Source organism: Amaranthus tricolor, chromosome 17 (genome assembly GCF_026212465.1).
Source record: "Amaranthus tricolor cultivar Red isolate AtriRed21 chromosome 17, ASM2621246v1, whole genome shotgun sequence".
Classification (NCBI taxonomy): domain Eukaryota; kingdom Viridiplantae; phylum Streptophyta; class Magnoliopsida; order Caryophyllales; family Amaranthaceae; genus Amaranthus; species Amaranthus tricolor.
In genome coordinates, this window is record NC_080063.1 from 11896984 (window position 1) to 11922477 (window position 25494).

Consider the following 25494-nt stretch of genomic DNA (forward strand, 5'->3'; position numbering starts at 1 on the left):
AGTCTTTATATACTTTCCACTAACTTCATTTTAACATTTTTATATTTCTTACATTTTCCACTAATTATAAAAAACATTTATTCAATAATTGTGGTTCGCATATTTTTTTCAATAACTTTCTTTTAAAATTTTTTTTAATATTTATAATCTATACTTTTCTCACTAAATTTATTATTCAATAAAATAATATATTTACTATTTAAAATATTTTATTTTTTTTAATTCTCATAAATATTTGTTATGAAAAGATTGAAAACTTTAAGGATTGAAAAATATACCTCTTTAAAAAAAAATATTTCCTGTGAGATATATACTCGTACTCATAACTCCTATTATGAACACCAAATAGCTTACTTAGTTCATAAATCTACGAGAAACTTCCATCCTATTTCAACCTTTTTCTTCCCCTTCCTTTAAAACCCCGTCTTCAAGACTCCAAACTCCAAACTCCAAACACACCACAAACTCAAACCATCTATCTTCTAAAACCAATACGCTGTTTTTCCCCCTTCTAAATCAATGTCTTCCTACAAACTCATACAACTACTTCTACTATCTATAATCATCTCTTTATCAATTACAATTACCCAAATAACAGCAAAACAACACCTATATCTCCCCATGACTCACTCCCTTTCAAACTCAAAATTCAAATCCTCCCACCACCTCTTAAAATCCACCACCACAATCTCCACAAAACGACACCGTCGCAACACCAACCAACAAGTCTCCCTCCCTCTTACACCTGGCAGTGACTACACACTTTCCTTCACTCTCAACTCTCAAACTCTCTCTGTTTATATGGACACAGGAAGCGACGTCGTTTGGTTCCCCTGCTCCCCCTTCGAGTGTATACTCTGTGAAGGAAAATACCAACCTGGTACTCTCACCTCTCTGAACGTCTCCAAATCATCTCTCATCTCGTGCAAGTCACGTGCGTGTTCCACTGCTCATTCTTCTCTCTCCTCTTCAGACCTCTGTGCTATGGCCAAATGCCCACTTGAAGATATCGAAACTTCGGATTGTTCTTCCTATTCTTGCCCTTCTTTTTACTATGCTTATGGGGATGGAAGTTTAATTGCTAAACTTCATAAAGATAACTTAAAAATGCCCTCAAATTCAAATAAAAACCCATTAATTTTAAAAGATTTTACATTTGGGTGTGCTCATTCAACATTAGGAGAACCAATTGGGGTTGCTGGGTTTGGTAGAGGTTCTCTTTCTCTTCCTGCACAATTAGCTAATTTATCCCCTGATTTAGGGAACCAATTTTCTTATTGTTTAGTTTCTCACTCCTTTGACTCTGCTAAACTTAAACACCCAAGTCCACTTATTCTTGGAAAATACAACAAAAGAGATGATTTTTTTGATGAAATTAATGATTCTAAGTTTGTGTATACACCCATGTTGGATAACCCAAAACATCCTTATTTCTATTCTGTTGGGTTAGAAGCAGTTTCTGTTGGGAATAAGAGAATTACAGCACCTGTGAATTTAAGGAGAGTTGATAATCATGGAAACGGCGGCGTTGTGGTGGATAGTGGGACCACTTATACTATGTTGCCAACAAGGTTTTATAACTCGGTGGCTGTTGAGTTGGATCGGCGAGTTGGGAAGGTGTTTAAGCGAGATATGGAGACTGAGTCAACAACTGGGTTGAGTCCGTGTTATAGGTTGCATGGTGGGAAAGGGAGTTTGGGGATGGTAGTGCCGAGTTTGGTGTTACATTTTGGAGGGAATAATAATAAATCTAGTGTGGTTCTTCCTAGGAGGAATTATTTTTATGAGTTTTTGGACGGTGGGGATGAGATCAAGAAAGGGAAGAAAGTTGGGTGTTTTATGATGATGGACGGGGGTGATGATGCTGAGAGTGAGAGTGGACCCGGTGCGACACTTGGGAATTATCAACAACAGGGGTTTGAGGTGGTTTATGATTTGGAGGAACGTCGGGTGGGGTTTGCTCGTAGAAAGTGCGCAACTTTGTGGAATAGTCTTAACCAGCACTAATGTGCGCTGGTGGAAATGAAGAGGTAGAATAAGTTTATTTTGGGGGTTGACTTTTGAATATTGGTCAACGGAGGTGTTGACCGCACGTGAGGATATTTTGATAAGGTTAACCACAGTTTGTGCATAGAAGAAAGTACTACTTTAAAACTTTAAATTTAAATATGGTGGTTGAAAGGGGTGTAAAAATTTGGCCTCATTTGTAAGTTGCAAATATAGTTTTTTTTTTGACAATTTTGTTTTTTATTTTTTTTTCTAAAGCTTAATTGTGTAAAATAATAAAAAATATTATGGTATATTTATTGTATTATTAATATTTAAATTTGTACATTTTGGGTGTTTAATAATTTAACTTCACCCCTAGATATGATTATGGGGTGTTTAGTTAAATAGCTTAATGGATAATTTCAGTTTATTTTGGCATAAATAGAGAGTTGAGTGGTTAAATAATCAAATTTTAATGTTTAGTAAATGATCTGGTCAAAACAATTTATTAGTATGAATAAACGGATTTTTAATAAGCTTTTCTTAGAAAATCAGTCAATCAAACCATTTGATAAAATTAACGATTAAATTAACCACTCGAATTTACTATTAATTAGTTAGCTTATCAACTATTAATTACTTGTGAAACACTTCTATGTAAAACTTTGTATTTGCATGAGAAACCGGAGAAAAGGGGGAAAATATGGAGTAGGACAAAAGAGTGAGTTCAAGAGATGAACCATAAGTGGGAAAATGTTAAAGAATAAATGTGAAATATATAAGAAATACAAAGAATAAAATAGATCAAAATGGAGAAAAAGAAAACAAATTAATGAACTAAGATGGACCATTTGACAAATTAAAAGAATAAAACAAATGAGAATTAGGAATGTTTCGCTTGAGGGATTTTAGGAAGGAAATGTGATTTTGTCTCAAAAATAAGTCTAAATTTTTGTTTGTTTAGAGGTAATGAGACTAGAGAATGGGAATAAAATGGAAAAAAATCTCCAAGAAAAATATCTTAGGGGAGGGTAGGTATTTGGGTTGAGACTTTCATTTTAGTTCTTTCTTTCAAGTTCTTACCATGACAAATAAGAGATGAGACTTTTTTATCTTCAATGTTTCAACTTAAAAGTCTCACAAGTTTTATGCCCTTGTGCGAAACACCCCATAAAAGTACTATTACAAAGATTTCAAAAAACTGGTAGTATAATAAAGTATAGATATCAAATGAACTATATTATAGAACAGAATTATTCATTGACTTGTATAGTAAATTAGTCATACACTGAGACTCTCTATATGTTTACTATTGCAAAGATTTGTGCATGTGCTAATGCTCAATGAGCAACCTTCATACACTATGTTTGAGCCATCAATATGCTTGCATGCATGACCTTATTGCTTAATTCGGTACTAATCTAAGATGCTTGTCCGAACGCTTTATTACTCGTATGAGCGCGAGTAGATCTGAAAAAAATGTAGATTACACATATTTCTTTCATTCAAGGCACACTCTTTTTTCTTTTTTTTTTTTAACTTGGTAAGATGAAGATCACGCTAATAATTTGAGGGGAAGGTAAAAAAAATGTCTTAAAAGTGTGCTCACTGCAATTTAGTTTTATATTATTTTAATTCAATTTTGTTGAACTTAATTTATTATTATATTCTCTCTTATTATTCGGTTTAAGTTCATTATAACTTATTAAATTCAATTTTTCTTTTACTTCTATATTTTTTATTATTATTCTTTTTCATTCAACCTAACTATTTTACAAATATTAAGATATAAATTCTTTTACACTCTTATAAGATCTACAAGTTAATTTAAATTTAGATTTTACTTCAGTTGGAGTAAGTATTATCTTTTTCAAGCAAGATCTTGAATTTGAATCTCACTTAATTATCCCTTTCTCTCGACCTACATTATAATCCAAAAAATCTACTAGTAAGCAAAGATTTATAATCATGAAAAGATCAGTGATATAAATGCAAATTAAATCTACAAATAGTCCAATATAGTCTAATTCTAGATGTAACATAAGTATTTTGTGACCAAAATCAAAGGCCCTCTTTTATTAGGGTCCCTTTGGAATCCATATTGTAGGCAATGGACCCAAAGTTGGTACCATTTGCCTTGAAGCCAACTAACAATGTATGTACAAATTTGATTACCTGGATATTGTCCTTCAAAATGTCGCTAGCAAGTTCATAGATATTTGAGCGCCAACAAATATGATAATAGATTCAAATTATTTTACATGATACCATCTTTCTTATAAATTATAGTTTTATATCTTAGAATTTTACAAATATTCAAATGAAATACTTATTTTACAGTTTTAATCACTACAAATCAATTATAATTTTTAAATAAAAATAAGTTAAAATTAGTAAAAATCAAATAGAAATAATAAAAACAGTTGTGAATAATAAAAGTCAATTTCAATCAGCAAAAACCAATTAAATCAGTAAAAATCAGGTGAACTAAACAAGATTTATACTCCTCTTGCACTTTAATTTTATGAGTTCTTATTTTCTCTAATGGAAATTTTTTAATGAAAATTTATTTTTATAAATAATTTTGGCTAAATCAGATACCGATTTTCATCATAGTCCTTTGCAGACCAAGTAACATTCTTTTCTAGATTGGTTATTTTCACCGACATTTTACAACTTCATACTTCTCATAAGAAATATCATACAAACTCTCTTGTATACTCAAAATAACTATACATAGAGATATTTTATTGTGAATGTGAGGGTACCAATTAAACATTGTGCTAAATATTTCTAGTGAAACTTAAGGGCGTTTTAACAAAATAATCTATTAGATAATTTTAGTTTATTTTAATATAAATAGATGATTGAGTAGTCAAATTATTTAAGACTAGTATTTGTAAATTAGGGGCTTGAAACAACTTATTGTTATGAATAAACTGTTTTTGAACAAGCTGCTCTGAACAACGTTTTTAAAATCTTGTCAAAAATAGTTAGACAAATCAACCAATTCAATCAGCTATCAGTTATACGCCATTTGCTAATCAACCCAATATACGCTCTTTTTGCTTAATATAATAAGACGATGGTCTCATGCATGGTAAGACCACTCATTTTAGGTTAACCAATGAATACTTTTATTCTTAAAGTTATTATTACTTATAACTTCACAAAGATCACTTATAAATTATAATCTTAAAGTGACCAATTATAGCATAAGTGATCACTTATAATTTAAAAGTAATCACTTACAATTTTCAAGCAATAATTATAACCTTAATGTGATGACTTACGATTTTAAAGTGATCGCTTATAGTTTTAAAGTGATCAGTTGTAACCTTAAAATAATTATTTACAATTTTAAAGTGATCAATTTGAGAAAATGACTACTTATGAACCCGTTCTCATACTAGATTTACTGTAATATATTTAACGTTATGATTTTTACCAATTCTTTTATCTTGTTTTTGCTTCATTTAATACACATTTTCCCTAAATCCCATGGTCTCAAGGTGTAAATTTTTTGCACGAATTATTTTTTTACGCATAGTTTTCGCCGATGTAGGACAGTATTTTTTCTTGGATGGGTCAACCGGTTAGTTGGGCGGGCTTCGGTAATGGATTATTTCATCTTGTTTTGGGCCTAACTAAGGAAGAATTAATTAATTATTACGGAGCAATTATTTTATTCGATAAGACGGATTTATAGTAACTTTTTAAAACATTTTTTATGAGTGTTTTAAACTACAAAATCTTAATTTTAACATTCAAAATATCATTAAATATGAAACTACTAAAAGTTAGTATTTAAGTCCTAATTAAAGATTATTTCAATGAGATCATCTTAAGAATTTATTTAATCATTGTTATAGAAGTTCTTATAATGCATTTGGTTTTTTTAATTATCTTATAATCTGTTTTAAAAACCCCCATTAATCTTGAACACAATTTCCTTTAAACAACCACACGTTGAAGGTAATCGTTAAAGTTGACTATTAATTTGCAGACATGAAAAAAATTGAGTTTCTTGAACGAGCAACCAAGCTGATCAAACGAGCAACTAATTAAAGTGTTCATGTGTTCAAGTGGCAGGCGAACCTTTGGGGAATCATCTGGTCGAGCAAACAACGTAAGTATTCACACAATAAACTTTGGTTCGAGTAAGCATCTACGAGTAATTGCTTACTGTTGAAAAAAAAGATGCACTTTGTTATTATAATTAGTCTATTAATCCTTTTTAAAACTCACATTGGGATATCACATTCAACCCATTTAAGAATGTAATTACTCCTTGTTGTACCTTAGTTTCAGGATTTTTTCCTTGCAAGGTGTAGTGAACCGTTTGAACACACTATCAGCCACGGTCACGGGGTTGCATGGATACCCCTTGTAACACCTTAGCCCAATAGGACTGACAATGACTATTCATAAAAGTTGTAGAATGATCCCACAGATCAACAGAAGTCTTTTCAGCTCACGTGGAGTTCTTAGCAAATGGACTTTCTTAACTTGAAAAGAAGATGCACCTTATTGTGTGGGTAATGTACAAAATCAGTAATAAATAGAAGCATACAATAATAATAAGAGTCCAATTGAATTAAGTGTAAATATTTAAGTGATAAATTAAAGTGAAAATAGAAAAGCAAATTTACTTAGATAAATGACTAAAGGAATTTGATTGTTAAAGAGGTGGAAAAATTAGTTAGAAAGTAATAAAAATGGATAAAATAACAATTAGTTCCCTCATTTTGGAGTATAAATTTACCTTAGGGGAGGGCAGGGGAATTCTGTTCCTCCAAATGAGGGAAATTATCCTCCTTTTTTGTTCATTTTTTTTAGTTTACTCTCATTCTACCTCTTTTACAATTATTTTAAGTACTTTATCTGCATGATCTCTTATTACTTTATTATATTAATTTGACTTTTTACCTATTAAATATTTACACTCAATTTAAACGAGTCCTAATCGTAATAACATTTAAATTAAGACCTACCACGTGAAAGTTTTGGAAGATAGTTAGTATGAACAAAATCCATACACATTAGTCATTAATAATAAAGGAAAAAGTATGAATGATATCAACAAAAATGTGATGATTTTTGGTAATATATATGCAAATAAGGAAAGAAATATAACATCCCATTAATTAGTTACCATTTAACCTATGTGAAAAAGGAAAGAAATCATGAACAGGAATGGTCTTTGGCTATATATACACACATGAACCATTAGCCTCAGTAACATAACATAAATTTTGTATCATCATAAACACAAAATATGGAATACAAAAGACAGGTTATAGAGCTAATGACTCTCATTTTGGTTTTCTTAGCTACAAATCCAGTGCAATCCTTAAGATTAATATCACCTAGTCATCAAGAAAGAATGCTTGCAAATTCCATTAATAAATCTGTTGTCATGAGTTTTCAGGTAGATATATTTATCTCCCAGATAATTTGAATGTTAAATTTTTATGTTATGTTTGAAAATTATAATTTCATTTGAAAGCTTAAAATTGTCTCATATTTAGTTTTTGACGACGCAAATTAAAAAATTCAAATTTTGATTTCAGTCAATTTCATCATTGCCTTGTTGTAAAATGGTTTAGGTTAAAAATTTGAGAATGACTTCTCAATCTTTATCATTCTCAAATTCATATCATTTATGATTTTATAATTAAAATTTACAATTTGAAATGAAATACTTGTTTCCAAATATAACCATAAAATATACCAAACTTTTTAAAGTGTAGATCATCACTTATAATCATTGTTATTAAAATTAAAATTTTAATATACAATCCTATGATTCCAAGATCCAAAAACAAGTGGGCGATCCAGATCATAGGTAAAATCATAATATTATTAGAACCTTATGATTCTAATTGGAGTAAATTTTAAGAGGAAAAATCATAACACGATTCTAAGATTATACAAACTTACAATCAGATCCCATAAAAATCTTTATTATTAAATTTTCTTAAACGCACATATATTTCAAATATTTCGTCACCATAATTCAAAAAAAATAAATTTCTTTGTTGATATGGCGTTATTGTAAACTAATTTTTTAAAATGAATAATTATAAATAGAAACTAAATGTTTTAGCATAATTAAGTTTATATATAGGATTGTATTACGTTTATGATCCTAAGATTTACCTCTTCAACGATTGCAAGTAGAATCCCTGTTTTATCAACTTTTCTTATTAAATATACTAACATGAAATAATATTTTTGAATAGACAAGTTATGGTGATATATTCGACTGTGTGGAAATTTATAAGCAACCCGCTTTTGATCATCCTCTTCTGAGACATCATTCTATACAGGTAAAATTAATTAGTACAATATTTAATGCTACAATCTCATTTTTGCTAATAGCTCATAATTTATATTTTGTATTTTTTTTGCAGATGGAACCTTCGGTAAACATTACAAAACTTATAAATCGTGCAGAAAAAAAGACAACAACACAGGTTATACCAAATAATGTGGAGTGTCCTTTAGGAAGTGTTCCCATTAAAAGGGTTCCAAAGCAAGATTTGTTACAAACAAAATCCTTAGTCATGGATGGAGACGAAGAACTTGAACAAGTAAGTGATCAATAACCTTCACTACTTCAACTAATTTTTGAGAATCGGCCGAGTCTTGTAACTTTCTTTATGTAAGGTTCTGAGTATAGTTTTCGTTGTCCTTTTTAACTCTCTTTTTTTTCTTTTCAGCCTACTCTGTATTAAAAAAATTAAATATTTAATAAAATTAAATTGATTTTAAGAAGTGACCAATGTTTTTTTTTTTTTTCAAAAATAAGTGTTATGATTATTTTACGAATGACCACACACGGTTTAATTGTCATTGATTACATAATAGTTGAATTTAAAAAAAGTTTCAAATAATTCAAAATTGATAATGAAATTTTACCAAAAATTTAGTTTTATGTGGTGTTAGACAACCAATAGCCAAGTATGTGCCTTCGCGGAGTGGAGTTATCAATCTGAAAATTTATACTCCCAGGCGTATTTCATATTCATATTATTTGTTACATTTAGAATATTTTATACATGAAAATCTAAATTTTAAAAATGATTTTTCATTGATATAAAAAAGTTAAAACATATTCATATGAGATATTGTTAAATTCATTTAAATATAGGAAAAAGTGTTAAAAATTACCTAACAATTTTTTTTTAAAAAAATACTTAATAAAAAAAGTTTTGCTAAAAAATACCTAATAAAATTTTTTCTTTTCCAAAGAGTATCAAGTAACGTTTTCCTTCAGTTGACCGTCAAATATAACGATTGACTAGTCAAAATAAAAAATTCTTCTTCCTCGTCTTCAATTTCTTTTTCAATTTAATTTCGATTTTGATTAAAAATTAATTCGTGTTAGTAAACGGCGATTGGTAAATGGCAACAGTACAAGTAGCTAGAAAAGCTAATACATATTTGTCCATTATATTGTAAAGATCGCAGCTCTTCTAGTGCCCGCAAACATTTCGGAAATTCACGGAAGATTAAATGTCTGGCAACCAAATGCACAAATGAAGCAATTTAGTGCGGCTTATATTTATGCTGCAAGTCAAGATGGATCTGTTAGCAACATTGTGTCTGTCGGTTGGGCTGTAAGTCCTTTTTAATACCTTTATTATTTGTCTCTAGATATGGTGTTAGTGCTATATATTGTCAAAACTTATAGTTTTTTGAGACTGAATTATTAATTATTTGCGTTTATTTATATACTTATATTATCTTTATGTGTAAATTTTGATAAATTTGCGACTATACTTGTATACAATAATATATACATAAGAGTAAAGTTGACTGCATACAAATTCGATAAGGCTTCATCTTAAAACCAATTGTTAGTATGACGAATAATTAATCAAGTTTATATCTTAGTCAACCTTTCTGCTAATTCATAGATGTGAGATCGTATATATGAGTTATTTTCAAGCAAATATATTCGACCCTTTCAATATCACTTAAGTGTGATCCTGTAGTAACGTATGGTAATAAGCTGTTATTTTTACTTGAGTTCAATTGCTAATTCACTTCTCTTTATTTATTTATTTCAGGTGAATACATATGATTATACAGAAAACTATACGCGACTATTTGGATTTTGGACGGTAAGATCACTCGTTATAAAGTATTCATAAAAAACAAACAAATAATGTGATAATAAATTAGTAATAGCAATAATAAAAATATTTACTTAAGTTTAGTTAGTGTTTCTTTTTAGTTTTTGAATTTTCATATTTAATAGAGAAATTATAATGCAGAAAGACAGTGAGAAGACTTCTGGTTGTATTGACGTACGATGTCCAGGGTTTGTACAAGTTAGTCGAAAAATTACTCTTGGGATGAGAATACAAGAAGTTTCAACTTATGACGGACCCCAACATGACATTGTACTTGACTTAGCCCAGGTAACCCAATATCTATCTAAAATTACTATTTTCTTCAATGAAAAGAACAAATATTGAGCGTGTTCGGTATAACTGTTAGTGATTAAAACATTGCTTTAAAAAATATCACTCTTTCAAAAAGCAGTAGTTTATTTTGTAATTAGTGATGCAAATAGCTATTTTTTAGACGTTACACCATAACTTGTAATGTTCTAAAATGATTAGAATTGTTTTAAAATTTTGTTAACAAATATACCATAACCGCTACTTTTATTAAAAATAATAATTTACACAATTAATTTTATTATTTAAATGTCTTTAACAATATAATTATACAAGTACAATTACCACTGCTATACGCAAATAGCTACTTAGACACGTAGAGGCTATCCCACATTTACTTTACGTCGAAGAAGCTTATAATTAAATTGTGAATGCCAAATATTAACAAAAATTATTGTTTTAGTTGTCATATTGACATAACATACTTCATCCCTTCCACTAACCTTCTACATTTGATTTTTTATGCAATTTAATACGTTATTTTTTATCATTTATAAATTTATAACTATACACATTTAAAAATTATAAAAAGTTAACATTAAGAATGCACGCGATTATAAGATTAAAACAAGTCTCATTTACGCGATTATGAGATTAAAACAAGTCTCATTTACTTATATTTTTTCTTACACATTAGGCGCAATATATAAAATTAGCTTCAACAATATATAAATAGTATCAATTACAATAATCTAGCAAGTATTTCAGAACGAAGTAAGTATTAAAACTTTATATGTATTTTTTTTATGATGCTTGGATGTAGGATCATTCAACAAGAAATTGGTGGGTTACGTTCGGAACAGAAAAGGTGGGATACTATCCCAAGGAGCTGTTCACAACCTTAGTTAATGGAGGAACTAGAGGTGGATGGGGAGGTCAAGTTAACACACCACCAAACGAGTCTTATCCAGCATTAGGAAGTGGTCATTTCCCGAATGAAGGATTCCAAAAAAGCTGTTATATAAGTGACATGAAAATGGTTGACATTTCTGGAAAACTAATTGATCCTGACCAGACGAAACTTAAAGAATACAATACAAAACCTGAGTGTTTTAAAGTTTCTTATATTGGATATTCTGATCCTGGTTTAGGAAATCATATGTTTTTAGGTGGGCCCCCTACTTGTAAGCCATAAGATTTCTTGAGAAAATAATGTATTTGATGAATCTATATGTATAAACAAGCTATGAATCGGGTTGAGTCACATGATATTGATTGTGGTCCAATTTAATCGTGTGAGTGTATATATATTGCAAATTTAATCGTCTATACCAGTTTTCTTTCTTTCTCGATTAGAGTTTTCGATCACGTTTTTTTTATGGGTATGAGCTGTCGCTTTTTTTTCTTCAGGCTCTAAATCTTGATAATAGTTTTTTATGAGTAGAATACTCTGGATATAATGATGATGATGGGAAGGGTAGTTGGCTATAGCTATATGCTTTTCAAGTGAAAGTGTGTTTGCTTGCACAAAATTATATGTAATGCATGGATTATTATAGTGGAGCATCAAATTATAAGTATTTTGATTTAGAAGGTGTTTCACAATGCTTTTTAGCTTTTTTAGTTGGCTTTTTAGTTGACTTTTTTTAGCCGATTTAAATTTTGAATGTTTTTGTTATCATTTAAATTAAGTTGAACAATTTTTTAGAGAGAAATTTGATAAAATTACATATTAACGGTTGGTTGTTTATTAAAAAAAGTAGACCAATTAGCTAAAAGTCATTAGCTTTATTTTTGCCAATAAAACTAATTTTTCAACCGGTTAAAAACTCTTTTTATTATATACTACTATATTTTTAGCTTTTTTCACAAATCAACAAATCAAAAATAACACAAATAGGATGAGAATAACAAACATAACAAACACCATCTTTATTAATCTCTTACAAATCACATATCAATGAACACCCGATTAAATCATATAAGAAAGACACAATAAGAAAGACACAATTCAGCAACGTACTCGCCCTCATTTTGTAAGATATAAAAATGAAGGATATATAATGACATAAAAATTAATTAAAACGAACAAACATAAAATAGTGAATTTTTTTAGGAATGAATAATCAAAGATCGAAAATAATTAAGCGTGAGGAGCACATTTGAAGCCGGATGGAAGCTTACAATCACAACGGTTAACAAGAAGAGAAAGATCAACGTGAAGATTAAGCTTAACTATGTCTAATATGTTTGCATGAATTGCCGTGCAAAGGCATGCTGCTGCATCTGCCTTAATTAGATTACCGATTAACTCACAACATTCCTTCTTGGGTGATCCCACACGAAGGTGCACCAGATCAAGCACATCTGCGCATACGCTTAACTTGAGTGTGTCTGGTGGGCACGTTTCGATCGGGGGTGGAATAATGTAAGTTGAAAACCCTACATTGAATAACAAAACTAAGTTCAATGCAAGAAAAAGAGCTGCGCCTGATGACCTAATAATTTTGGTGGCCATTTTAGATATGCTTGATTGGGTGTTTAAATTAAAAGTTGGAAAGAATTATAATATGTTTTGATGTTTGAAAGTTTGGATGAATGTGGTGGTATTTATAGATGGAATTCAGTACGAATATTGTGTTAAACAAATTGATGACAGAGTAGTTTGAGTTGGATATATACTTGTTTTGTATCATGCACCATAGATCGTCACCGATATTCACACTTTCTAAGATCATAACTATTATCACGTCATCATCCAATATATTTTACTCATAGAAGCTATAATTACGCTGTGAAAAGAGGCAATTATCAATCGGGTGATGATAGCAAATATAGTTTATATTATATAGCTTAATTTATTTTTATACAATTTTGAAATTTGCAAACATTTTAAAATTTAACAATCCCAATGATCTGATAATAATATTTTGAAGTCTCAACATTTAGTTAAATATTTTGGTAATTAAATTGGTTATTTAACATAATATCATAACTTAGGTAGTTAGGTCACAAGTTTGTATCCCTTCTATATTCATCCTTACAAGTTAAGTTTTTGATAAACTTCGGAAGACAACTCTCGTATAAAGGAGCGTGATAGATTATATAAAATTTCTTAGCGCCTTAAAGTTTTTGGTAAATTTATTCATTGACAATGGGGTATTTCGCAATTGGTTGTTGGCTTTTTAGTTGGCTTGTTTAACCAGTTGGAAATGTTGGTTGTTTTTAATGTTGGCTTTTAAATTAGCTGAAAAAGCTAGCTATTTGTGGAGATGTTTGGTAAATTTAAGTATTGATTGTTAGCTGTTCATTAGAGAAAAAGTAACAAATAAAAAAACTAGCTGAAACAGCTTTTTCATTTTGTCTTAAAAACCAGCTTTCAGCTGCTTTAAAAGCCATTTACCAAATACATTTTTTGTCTGTTTGATCAACTAACAAACCAAAAGCCAAAAATCAACCAAAAAGCTAAGCAACGGCATTTAGACTCTGGCTGAAAGTACAATGATTTGAAGTAGTCAAAGACAGCATCCATATATACCCATAATTCTAGTTCACATTATGTAAATTATCAGATGAGATGCAACAAAGAAGTATAATTTATAGTAGAGTTTATAACAATTTAATTTGCAATTTGTCAACATTTTCAGAGCTCATATTTGATCTTTTATTCATCACCGCAATTATATAATGCGTGGAGTAATAATTATTTGTACATTTTAATTATAATTATTGCAATTTGCCAACGTTCTAAGATGCCTTCTCCACTGTTTGGTTTCGATTATAATGAGAGATAACAGTCATCTATCTGCATGACTAACCAACATACCATTATTTATAGGAAACAACTACTAGAGTTTAGAAATATATATATATATATATATAAGACAAAATAGTACTCCTTTAACTCTACTTAATTTGCACCCATTTTTATTTGGAATTGATTGACTTATTTTGATTATTTTTTTTATTAGAACTGAATTTCACCACCTTCTTAATTCCTCGACTATACATTAAACTATTTTTTTTTTTAATATTATCAACACAATTTATTCTCTTTATTTATTTAATATTTAACTTTCCAAACTTTTTAAAAAATCACCAATATTCTCCTTTGATTCTTTCTTTTATATTAGGAAAAATTACCTAGAATTATCTAACCTTTTATGATTTTCTTACAATAATCCCACCTATTGATTAACCTTGAATAATCCCAACTTTAAAGGGTATTTACCTAGAGTAAACTTGAGTAACCCGATGACCTGTTATAGTAAGTAATTCACCAAAAGAATAAATTTAAAATTAATTTAAAAATAGAGAAAAATTTTCAAAATTTACTTAAAAAATTCTACATAATAAAAAAATTATAAATTTTTTTGAACAATTTTTAAATTTTTTTTTTGACATTTTATTTTAATTTATCTTTTTATTTTTTTAAAAAAACATGCTATAGCAAGTTATCCGATCACCGGGTTTACTCTAGGAAAATACCCCTTAAAGTTAGAATTAGTCATGGTTAATTAATAGGTGGGATTATTTTAGGAAAATCATGAATAGGTTGGATTATTTTAGGTAATTTTTCCTTTATATTAAATGATATATAATCCTTTGACTTTGTAAATATTATGTTATATATATATATATATATATATATATATATATATATATATATATATATATATATATAGATATATATATATATATATATATATATATATATATATATATATATATATATATATATATATATATAAGTTTGAATTTTATTGTAGTTTATTTATTTTATATTTAGGCTTTTTTTTGGTTGTTAGGATTTTATTCTATTGTAATCCCTTCAATTAAGGGATTTGCTTGTATATTTCACTACAAAAAAAACCTTCATATTGATGACCCAAAATAATCGGAAATCAGTCAATATAGGCTAATATCGACTAATTTTCGACTATTTTAAACTGTCAGAATATATGTAGTCAGTAATTCATTTTAGTAGAAATTAGTAGGAATTTTTGACTAACATCTTATACTTTTTTAAATGATATATTACCCTTAGACTTTGTAAATATATTTTAGTTTGAATATTATTCTAGATTTTTTATGTATCCTATGTAGGAAAAAAGACATTTATTCAATTGTGATCCCCTCAATCATGGAATTCCTGTGTATGTAATTTTTTCATTCGTTCTTAAAAGTATAGTTTTTGATAAACTACAAAGGACGACTCTCGTATAAAAAAACGTGATAGATTATATTAAATTTCTTAGAGCGTTAAATAGTTTTTGTGAAATTTATTCCTTGATAATTTTCAAAAAAAAAGTACAATGATATTAAGTAGTCCAACACACCATCCATATATACTCATATGCTAGTTCCCATTATGCAGTACGATGGCCGGTAAATCATCAAATCAGATGGTAGGAAAAAAGTATAATTTATAGTGCAGTATATAATAATCAGCAATTTGTCAACATTTTAAGAGCTCATATTGAACTGTTACGGAATTGGCCCACTTTTTTACATTGTTTCTTTATTTAAAATGAATCTCACCACCTTCTTAATAATACCTCAATCATACATTTAAACTATTTTTAATATACATTATCAACCCAATTTATTTTCTTTATTTATTTAATATTAAACTTCCCAAACATTTTTAAAAATCACCAATTTTCTCCTTGATTCATTATCATTAATTTCTAGTTTATTGTATAGTTAGGATTTTTTTTATTGGTAGTTAGGATTTTAGTCTATTGTAATCCCTTCAATCAAGGGATTTATTTTATATATCACTACAAAAAAAAAAACTTCTATGCCGATAACGCAAAATAGTTGAAATCAGTCGGAGTAGGTTTAAATCGACTAATTTCGACTATTTTAAACAGTCAGGATAAATATAGTCAATATTATATTTAATAAGAAATTAGTCGGAATTTCTGACTAACATCGTATAGTCGAAATGTAAGTCGAAAATTCCAACTAATGCGTTTGACAGAAAATAGTAGGAAGTTTCTACCTATTTTCTTACTATTTATTAGTAAAAAAAATAGTAGAAAAGAAATTCTTGAATTTCATCCCAAAATGCCAAAAAAGCTGGTTTGAAAAAATAGTCCTTACTAGTTTCCGACTACTTAATATCATATTTTCCGAATATTTATTAGTTGGAAAGTAATAGAACAACATTTTTTTCGAATTTCATTCCAAAATGCCAAAAAAAAATTTAGATAAATTTCCGACCATTTTTACCACTAATAACATGTTGATTGGAGAAAAAAACTTTTTTATTCAAGAATGCCCATACCAACCAAGCAAACCCATATTTAAAACCCGTCTTCAAAACTCAAAAAACGAATCAATTTCAACCTACACATAAAATTACCAAAGTTCAAACCCCCTAACTTCCTACACCAAGGAAATCAAACAGCATATCAACCATTATGACACATATGTTACTTGATTATTCTTGTTGTCTTGCATGCCTTTACCACTACAAATAATAGTGAAAATTATAACATTTAAGGTATCAATATTATGACATTTGTCAATTGAAAATATTTGATGATACTTGTATGAAGTGTCATAAATTATGAGTAATTTCCCATTAAACAAACACTAACCATGGACATGAACACATACACTTATTTGGAGAATTAAATGTTTCAATTTTTTTTTATTTAAATTTTTTTTCAAATATTTATTTTATTCAGTTTTTCGAGTTCTAGTGCATCACGAAAATTTAAAACAAATAGGTACTTTTAACAAAAGAAATAAAAAATGAGTTTCGGGTAAACTTAATTCCAAAAATAAGCGTTTTTATGTCCAAGCCTATAGTCAGGTATGTTCGCGGTTACTAACAGCGAACAAAAATATGGTCAAAAATATTTGTTCGCAGTTAATAACTGCGAACAAAAAAGAACCAATGTCATAATGTTAGATGGGACAAAACATAGAAATCATGTTCTTCGTAATTAGTAACTGTGAACAAATATGACTTCCTTTTGTTAGTCCCATATAACGTTATGACATTTCTCCCTTTTGTTCACAGTTAATAACTACGATCAAACAATTATGACTTTTTTTGACCAATTTTTTTGTTCACTGTTAGTAACTGCAAACATACTTAACCTTATACCCGGACATGGAGTCGCTTATTTTCAGAATTAAGTTTAGCCGAATTTTTTTTTTGTTTTTTATTTTTGTCAAAAGTACTTATTTGTTTCAAATTTTAATGCATCACCTCTGTTTGTGGTCCAGAGTAGAATTTGGGAATAACTTTAATGTGCCCCATAAATGTACTTTGGGCGTCAAATGAGTCCATGGCACAAAGTGTGAAATAATATTCGATCGTGTATCAATATTATTTTTAATAGTGCGGCCTAATTAGACCTATGAAATTCTGATCTCATCGGAAATCGTCATAACATGATAATTTCAATCTGTTAAAAGTCGAAAATACCGGAAAAATTTGTGTCAAATCCAACCTGTTTTTTTTTAAAAAAAGTTTGTCTAACTTTTGACCCATCAAACCAAGAATACCCAATTTTTAACATGTTTTCTTGCATTTTTATAAAAAAAACATTATGTAGTTCTTTTGGAAAAAAAATTATTAAAAAGCAAAAAAAATTAAAAACTTTAACTTGTTTAGTCAAGTCAAATTTAAATATAATTCAACTTGAAATTAGTCTGGTTCAAAAATTATGAGTCACTGTTATAATGCGTACTCATAAAATGCAATAATATACTTTTAATTTTTAGATCATTTTTTCATGGAATAAAACAAGTTTCAATCAAACGACAACTAAGTGTGACAAAAATGACAACAATAATACACAAAAAGAGCAAAACATTTGCTTGTATAAACATTTAACTTAAGTTTTAATGTAAGGTCCTTGGCGGGATTGTGGACATTGTACGTAATTTATTTATACGTGTAGAGGTGGAAGTGCTAGGTTGTATGCAATTACTTCATATTTGATGGTGATAAGTTGATGAGGTTCATTGTAGAGATATCACAAGTGGTACTCCAATTATGGTGAAAATATTTATGATTGAAAAATTATCATAAATAATACAAATTTTCGTTAATTTCTTAATAAAAATATCAAACTTTGATTAACCATAAATAATACTCTCTCCTATTCATCTTAAGTGTCCCATTTGATTTATGTACTCTATCCAATACACTTACTCAGTCCTTAATATATCGAGTTATGTATAATTAAAAATTATAAAAAGTTGATATTAATAATCTTTACATCAAAACGAATCAAATAAGATTCCACATGACTATGTTTTAACTTATAGATTAATAATAAAATGCAATTTAAGAGTGATAGATGAATAGTGTCTCAAAAGTAAATGGGACACCTAAGGTGAATAGGAGGGAGTATCAACTTAGAAGAGTGTTACCTAGAATAATACTCTCTCCTATTCACCCAATGTGTCATATTTGACTTTTCACAAGTTTTTAAGTGGTCAAATGAATCACATGTGAAAGAAAAAATAGAGTGTTTTTAAATTTTAAAGGTATAAAAGTAGGGTTAGTATGTATGAAGATGCGAAAAAGTTAGGTTTAGTAAGGGTAAATTGATAAATTAACATACTCTAAATAAAAATGAGACATTTAGAATGACTTGACCAAATATAGAAATGAGATACTTAGGTTGAATAGAAGGGAGTACAAACTTTTGTTTGAATATTAATTTTACCTTTATTTTTTTGTCAAATATCTACTATAAATAAAAGTTGGTATTATTCTAGATATACACACCAGACACTTCTAAGTTAGTACTCTATTATTTATGGTTAATCAAAGTACAACATTATTATTGGAAAATAAAAAAAGTTTATATTATTCACAGTAATATTTTCATTAATATATGTCTCATGTAGGTCATCATATTCAGTGTATCCCGCTCATAGAAAATTATAATTAGAATCTAGGGAGGAAAGGATGACGGCAACTCATACCCATAAAGAAGAGTGCGGTCAAAGAGTCGCTCGGCTTAAGGAAAATCTTCAAAGAGTGTCGGAAACTGCAATTACTCGAAAAGCGTGCAACTTACACACATGATGGCCATTAACAATAAACAATAAATTAAAAATAAAAATAAAGATAGAATAAAAAAAACATATAAAGAAAGAAATAAAAAAATCAATAAATAAAAATAAAAATAAAAATAAGCATAAAGTTGAATTAAATTTGAATACAGAATACAAAGTCGAAGTATAGGAAAGCTTAAAGCTGAGTCAGCTTTAGGGTTCTAAAATTTTGGTTTTGCGATAGAGGTTTTAAGCATGGTTAGCTTAAGCATTGGCAACTTCAAAGATAACTTGACTTCACAACTGTTAAGCTGTTTTCATCGGCGCTACACTATTCTGATTCTCAGACTAATGTGCATGTAATTGGGGATATTATCTATAATGTAGCTCCTGAATACATTGGATGAACCGTACCTTATTAAAAATTGGAAAAAATTGATGTTGATAATTGATTACATTGTTTTACATTTTTTTGCATTGAAATCCCTAATTTTTTATTTTGTGCTTTTCCTATTAGGATCAAAGGTTTTACCATTATCTTAATTTGGCAATAATATAATAATATAACAGTCCGTTTTGTATGAGACCGTCTTTCCGTGAGACGACCTCATAACAAGAAGCCCATATAAAAGTTTTTATTATTGGACTATTAAACCCAAATATAAGACATATTTTACGGTGAGACGGTATCATACAAGAATTTGTAATTAAAGATTGGTTGCTTAGCCTTGAATTCTCAAATAACAATACCCACACTAATTTTAAGCATCAAGTAATTAATCAAGTGTATTGATTTGAAAGTAGGGTGTTTAATTAAGTAAATGCAAAATTTGAAGATAGATACAAAACAAATAAATTTCCATTCCCATAATCAATAAATCAAACATATTTTTTGAATCAAAAAGAATCATGATACAATCATACAAACAAAAAACCATACACACTTGATTTATTTTCTAACCTCAATTAATATCCCATGCACAAATAAACTGAATCAATCAAGGAAATAAAAAACATAATATGGTTTGTTTGATAACTTAAGGACACTGGAAACCATTAGGAAGTTTGCATCCACAGTAATTAACAAGCAAGCTAAGAGAAACAGGAATATTCAAGTGAATGCCTAAGATATCTGCCTTAATGGCCGTGCATAGACACACAGCGGCTTCTGCGTCAATAAGCCCTTGGACTAGAGGGCAGCAGGGCTCCTTTGGAGGGCTACCAATTGTAAGGTCTACCAAACCATTAAGCACATTTGCACATACCCCTAACTTAAGGGTATCAAGTGTGCATGTCCCTCCAGTTGAAGGGGTGGGCTTTGGCTTGGTTTTGGGCTTCGGGCTTCCGCATTCGCCACAAGCGGAAACGAGTGAGAAGAAGACAAGGTTAAGGACTAGGAAGAGAGCAAGGGATTGGGATAGTTTTGAAGCCATATTAGCTAACTTTCTAACTAAGCAAGTATTTGGTGATGAATAAAATGGTAGGACGGAGATGAAAATTTATAGGTTGCATGGAGAAGGTTAGTGTTAGAGAATATAAGATATTGTGAGGCCTTAACCATCACTCTAAGTTTTTACTTCATGAGTTGGTTTCTTGACATGATATCAAAAGTTAGTGTAATAGGAGGTCACGAGTTTTAATCTCAACCACCCCTTAAATTCAAGTGGAATATTACGCATCAAGTATGAGGTGGGCCTATGGAGTGACGGAGCTACGTTCGAGCACACAGGGTCACGTGCCCCTAGGCATTTTTAAAAAAAAATTCAAAGTAGAATTTTCTATTGGTAAGAGTAAAAGTATAAAATTAATACTAAAGTCTTTTCATGATAAATACTCTCTCATTTTGGTAATTTTGTCATTTATTTATTTATCTCATTTTTTTAATTAAGCCAGTTATTTTATTTTGTTTCATTTCCTTTTATGGTATGTCGTATTTAAAATTTTAGCAAATAAGGGTAAAATAATTGTTAATTTTACAAATGAACCTCTGCCGAAATTTCGTCCATTAGTTGGTGCCGTTGAGACTCCGAACCCTGGATCCGCCACTACTTATGTAGCTATGTTGCATCCAAACTTTTAGTCCAAAAAGCTCGTGCGAGGGGGTGAGTAAGAGAATATAACATATCCTAGGGCTTCAAGAATACGACAATGGTCAAGTGGTGTGATTTAAGAAGATGTTTGAATCTACACCGTCACTATACCATGTGAATGCTACACTGATTTTAGCTGGCGGATCATGTTGAAGGTGGCAAACTCTTGGATTTTTCTCACATATTTGCCTTCTTTTTGTATGCATCTAATTGAATGTTCTGTGAGTTATTTGAACAATTTGCTTATGTATAAGTTAATTTAACTGGAGCCCTAAATTATTTGATTTTTGTCTGCATAATTTATTTGTTAAATCCTCATACTGAATATTAGAATGTTGATTATAGTTATGGGTTAAGTATATATTATTCAGTAGAACTAAAAGTTGAGTACATATTTTAGATTAATTAAGAATAAGAAATCTCGACTATGATAGACTACATCATGTTATTAGCGTATAATAATAAGTATATAGCCATTAATTTGAGTTTTGTGATTTTGTTCAAATTAGAAAAGAGAAATATATATAAGAGGAAAAAGATAAAGCAAGTTATAAGAAAGAAGGTGATACTGATGATGATTTTAATTATGAATAGGTTAAAGATATTTTTTTAATTTATTGGATGATAAAAGTAAGTTTTGGTTTTCAAAATGATCGGGGAATGCCATGGGTGAAGCTACACCCAGGGTTGAGAGATGCATAACAGTCTGATTGCGAAATGATTGAAATTTTTAGAAAAATTATTTTAAATTTTTGTTATTTTAAGACGTTAATATTACAGTAATTCAAGAGATAAGCAAGAAAATAATTTTAACAGAAGAATTTGATCTTACAAGACTTTAGATTTTTTAAATGATGAAATATTTTTTTAAAAAATGATTAAGTTTAAATTATAATTGGAGTACTACCGTTCATGTTCTTTTTTAATAACTAAAGGGGGCTTAGTCTCAAAAGTGATGGTCAAGCCTATTATTTTTATTTAAACAACATTTCAAATAACAGATAACAGAAACATCTTAATAAATAATGGTTATTTGTGAGGTTAATAAATTACTCTTATTTAGTAGAAATATAATAGGGTGAGAGTTTTTTTATTTTAATTTATCTTTTTTAATTTTTTAATTTTAATATTATTTCTTTTATCTTTTTTGGTGATTTACATGGAAATTTTTGTTTAAATAACAATTATTAGTTCAGAACAGATAAAAGTCAATCATAGTACGCATTCAAGGCAAGTAAATGCCCTAAGAAACCCTAATCAATGTAAGTCATGCTAAGCCACTAAAAGCAATTCCATACCATGACAAAGCATTCTATGATTTCTAACTCCAATATTTATATTAGAATTCTCTCTTCATATTCAAAATCTTCATCTAACTTACGTATTGAAGGAACGTTTTTGAGTGTCACCCCATATTATTAACTCCTTTTCCTTTTCTTAAAGCATTGAAAAATCTTTAACCACCTTCAACAATACTAAACTTATTTGGAAAATGTTAAAAATCTTTTACAGAATATTTCTGTCATATTTAAACCAAATCATCTATTTTATAATCTAAACCTTAGTCATAGATTTAAAAAATATCACAATATTCTTCCCAAAAATTTAAAATGTTCTTTTTATTTGAAATTATTTATTTTAATAACAAATATTATTTGATGACAATATTCCGCTTTTACTCTAATCTATAGGAATTATCTTATCTAATCAAATTTTCATATATCCAATGTTATTTAATGACATTATTACATCTATACAATAATCTATAGAATTTGATTTTTTAATATTATTTTGTTCGTCACTAATAATATCTAATATGTTATTATTATTTGTCTTAATACATTCTATCTAAAATTTCAAATGAAAAAGTACCCAGAATAATCTCATTTATAAGTAGTGTTTGTTAAGAATGCATCAAGTTAACCTCCTACCTATACAACAAGTCATTTTGCATAAAAAGTAGAAAAGTTAATATAAATTTAAATTATAAAAAATTGAAAAATTAATAAAAATTAAAATGAGAAATTAAGTAAGTTTATTTTTTGATTTTAACTTTTAATATTTTTGACTTTTTCTTTTTTGAACCAATTAACCTGCAAAAATCGGTCACCATTTAGGTAACAATGTCCTTGGATAAATGACTTTGAAATTGGGATTATTTATGGTTAATCAAAAGTTGGTATTATTATAAAAAAAAAAGTCAATAAAAGATTGGATTATTCTATATAATTTTCCAATTTCAAATTGGAAGACAAAAAAAGATTAGTAATTACTCCCTCCGTCCCATTTAATTTGCAACATTTTCTATTTTCATACGTCTCACTTAATTTGAATTATTTCTATTTTTAGACTATGGCCCACCACTCCCTTTTAATCTCATCCATACATTTTAATTAACTCTCTTTTGATAAATTGAAATTCAAGGCTCCAAAAAGTTGTCTGATTTCATTGAATGAAGGCTAATTTATACATCATATGAGAATAATTCTAGAATATAATTCTATATAAAGAAATCCTAATAATAACCATAATTGAGCCTATAATTGAGGAAAAAGATATTGTAAATATTCCTACAATATTTATCTTCCAAGAATAGGATATCATAATCCCAATAATATCTTAACACCCCCCCTCAAGTTGGAGCAGGTGGAGAAAACATGCCCAACTTGCTTAGTAAGTAGTCAAATTGTGGTTTCCCCAGAGCCTTTGTGAAGATATCAGCAAGCTGTGTATGTGTAGTAACGTATGATGGATCAATGAGGCCGTCAGAAATTGCATCACGAACAAAATGACAGTCTATTTCAATATGTTTTGTTCGTTCATGGAAAACTGGATTACGAGCGATATGCAGGGCCGACTGACTGTCACAAAACAACTTAATAGCCTTAGGGTGATGGACGCCTAAACTCAAAAGAAGGCCCTTTAACCATTTTAACTCACATGTAATAGCCGCCATGGAGCGATATTCTGCTTCTGCGGAGCTGCGCGAAACTGTGGTTTGCTTCTTTGTCTTCCATGATATAGGAGAGTGACCAAGAAAGACTAGCCAACCAGTGAGAGAGCGGCGAGTAATCGGACATGCCGCCCAATCTGAATCACACCACCCTTGCAAACTCAAATCACTATCTGATCGTAATAGAATTCCTTGCCCTGGAGTACCCTTTAAGTATCGGACTACCCTGAGAGCCGCTTCCCAGTGCTCAGACTTGGGCTCTTGCATAAATTGGGATAAGATATGAACTGAGTAGGCCAAGTCTGGCCTAGTGACTGCTAGATATATCAATCTGCCAACAAGCCTTCGATATTTTTCTGGATCAGGGAGAAACATCCCTGTTGCTAAACCAAGTTTATGGTTCTGCTCAATTGGAGACCCAACAGGTTTAGAGCCTAATAAACCTGTTTCAGAGATTATATCCAGAGTGTACTTTCTTTGACAAAGAAATAAACCTGATTTACTTCTGGCAACCTCAATCCCTAAAAAAAATTTTAAAGGACCAAGATCCTTCATATGAAAGCAGTCACTGAGATAGGCCTTAAAAGCCTGTAAATGCACAGAATCGTTCCCTGAAATAATTAGGTCATCAACATAAACCAGGACATTGATTTGTACAGAGCCTTTTGTGTATGTGAATAAAGAATAATCAGAGTACGATTGTAGAAAACCATAGTCCTTCAATGATGAAACAAGTTTTGCAAACCAACATCTAGGCGCTTGTTTTAATCCGTACAAAGATTTACGAAGGCGGCATACCTTGTTTGGATGAGATGATTCGAAACCAGGTGGAAGCTTCATGTAGACCTCTTCATGTAGATCACCATGAAGAAAGGCATTATGAACATCCATCTGATGTAATTCCCAATTTTTTGAAGCAGCAATAGCAAGGAATGCTCTAATAGTGACCATTTTGGCAACGGGAGCAAAGGTTTCTGTATAGTCAATGCCCTCCTTCTGATGATTACCAAACACA

The 25494-nt window shown here is 29.4% G+C and overlaps 4 protein-coding genes across 5 annotated transcripts; 2 read left to right on the forward strand and 2 right to left on the reverse strand.

The window, feature by feature from the left end:
* Nucleotides 1-318: 318 nt before the first annotated feature.
* LOC130804866 (probable aspartyl protease At4g16563) lies at nucleotides 319-2330 on the forward strand. The gene has a single exon (XM_057669495.1). It carries the CDS (start codon nucleotides 520-522, stop codon nucleotides 2005-2007), a length of 1488 nt encoding a protein of 495 aa, XP_057525478.1. The 5' UTR covers nucleotides 319-519; the 3' UTR covers nucleotides 2008-2330.
* A 3678-nt stretch (nucleotides 2331-6008) lies between these two features.
* Nucleotides 6009-11670, forward strand: LOC130804867 (uncharacterized). Of its 2 annotated transcripts, none has more exons than XM_057669497.1 (7): nucleotides 6009-6118; nucleotides 8235-8321; nucleotides 8406-8585; nucleotides 9459-9614; nucleotides 10068-10121; nucleotides 10275-10421; nucleotides 11227-11670. In XM_057669497.1, exons 1-7 carry the CDS (start codon nucleotides 6065-6067, stop codon nucleotides 11596-11598), a joined length of 1050 nt encoding a protein of 349 aa, XP_057525480.1. In that variant the 5' UTR covers nucleotides 6009-6064; the 3' UTR covers nucleotides 11599-11670. The 2 variants fall into 2 exon arrangements, with proteins under 2 accessions (XP_057525480.1, XP_057525479.1); XM_057669496.1 differs by lacking the exon at nucleotides 6009-6118 and adding an exon at nucleotides 7245-7420.
* Nucleotides 11671-12318: 648 nt separating this feature from the next.
* LOC130804868 (putative lipid-binding protein AIR1B) lies at nucleotides 12319-13002 on the reverse strand. The gene has a single exon (XM_057669498.1). It carries the CDS (start codon nucleotides 12919-12921, stop codon nucleotides 12547-12549), a length of 375 nt encoding a protein of 124 aa, XP_057525481.1. The 5' UTR covers nucleotides 12922-13002; the 3' UTR covers nucleotides 12319-12546.
* A 7271-nt stretch (nucleotides 13003-20273) lies between these two features.
* On the reverse strand, nucleotides 20274-20927 carry LOC130804870 (14 kDa proline-rich protein DC2.15-like). The gene has a single exon (XM_057669499.1). It carries the CDS (start codon nucleotides 20867-20869, stop codon nucleotides 20474-20476), a length of 396 nt encoding a protein of 131 aa, XP_057525482.1. The 5' UTR covers nucleotides 20870-20927; the 3' UTR covers nucleotides 20274-20473.
* Between the last annotated feature and the right edge of the window lie 4567 nt (nucleotides 20928-25494).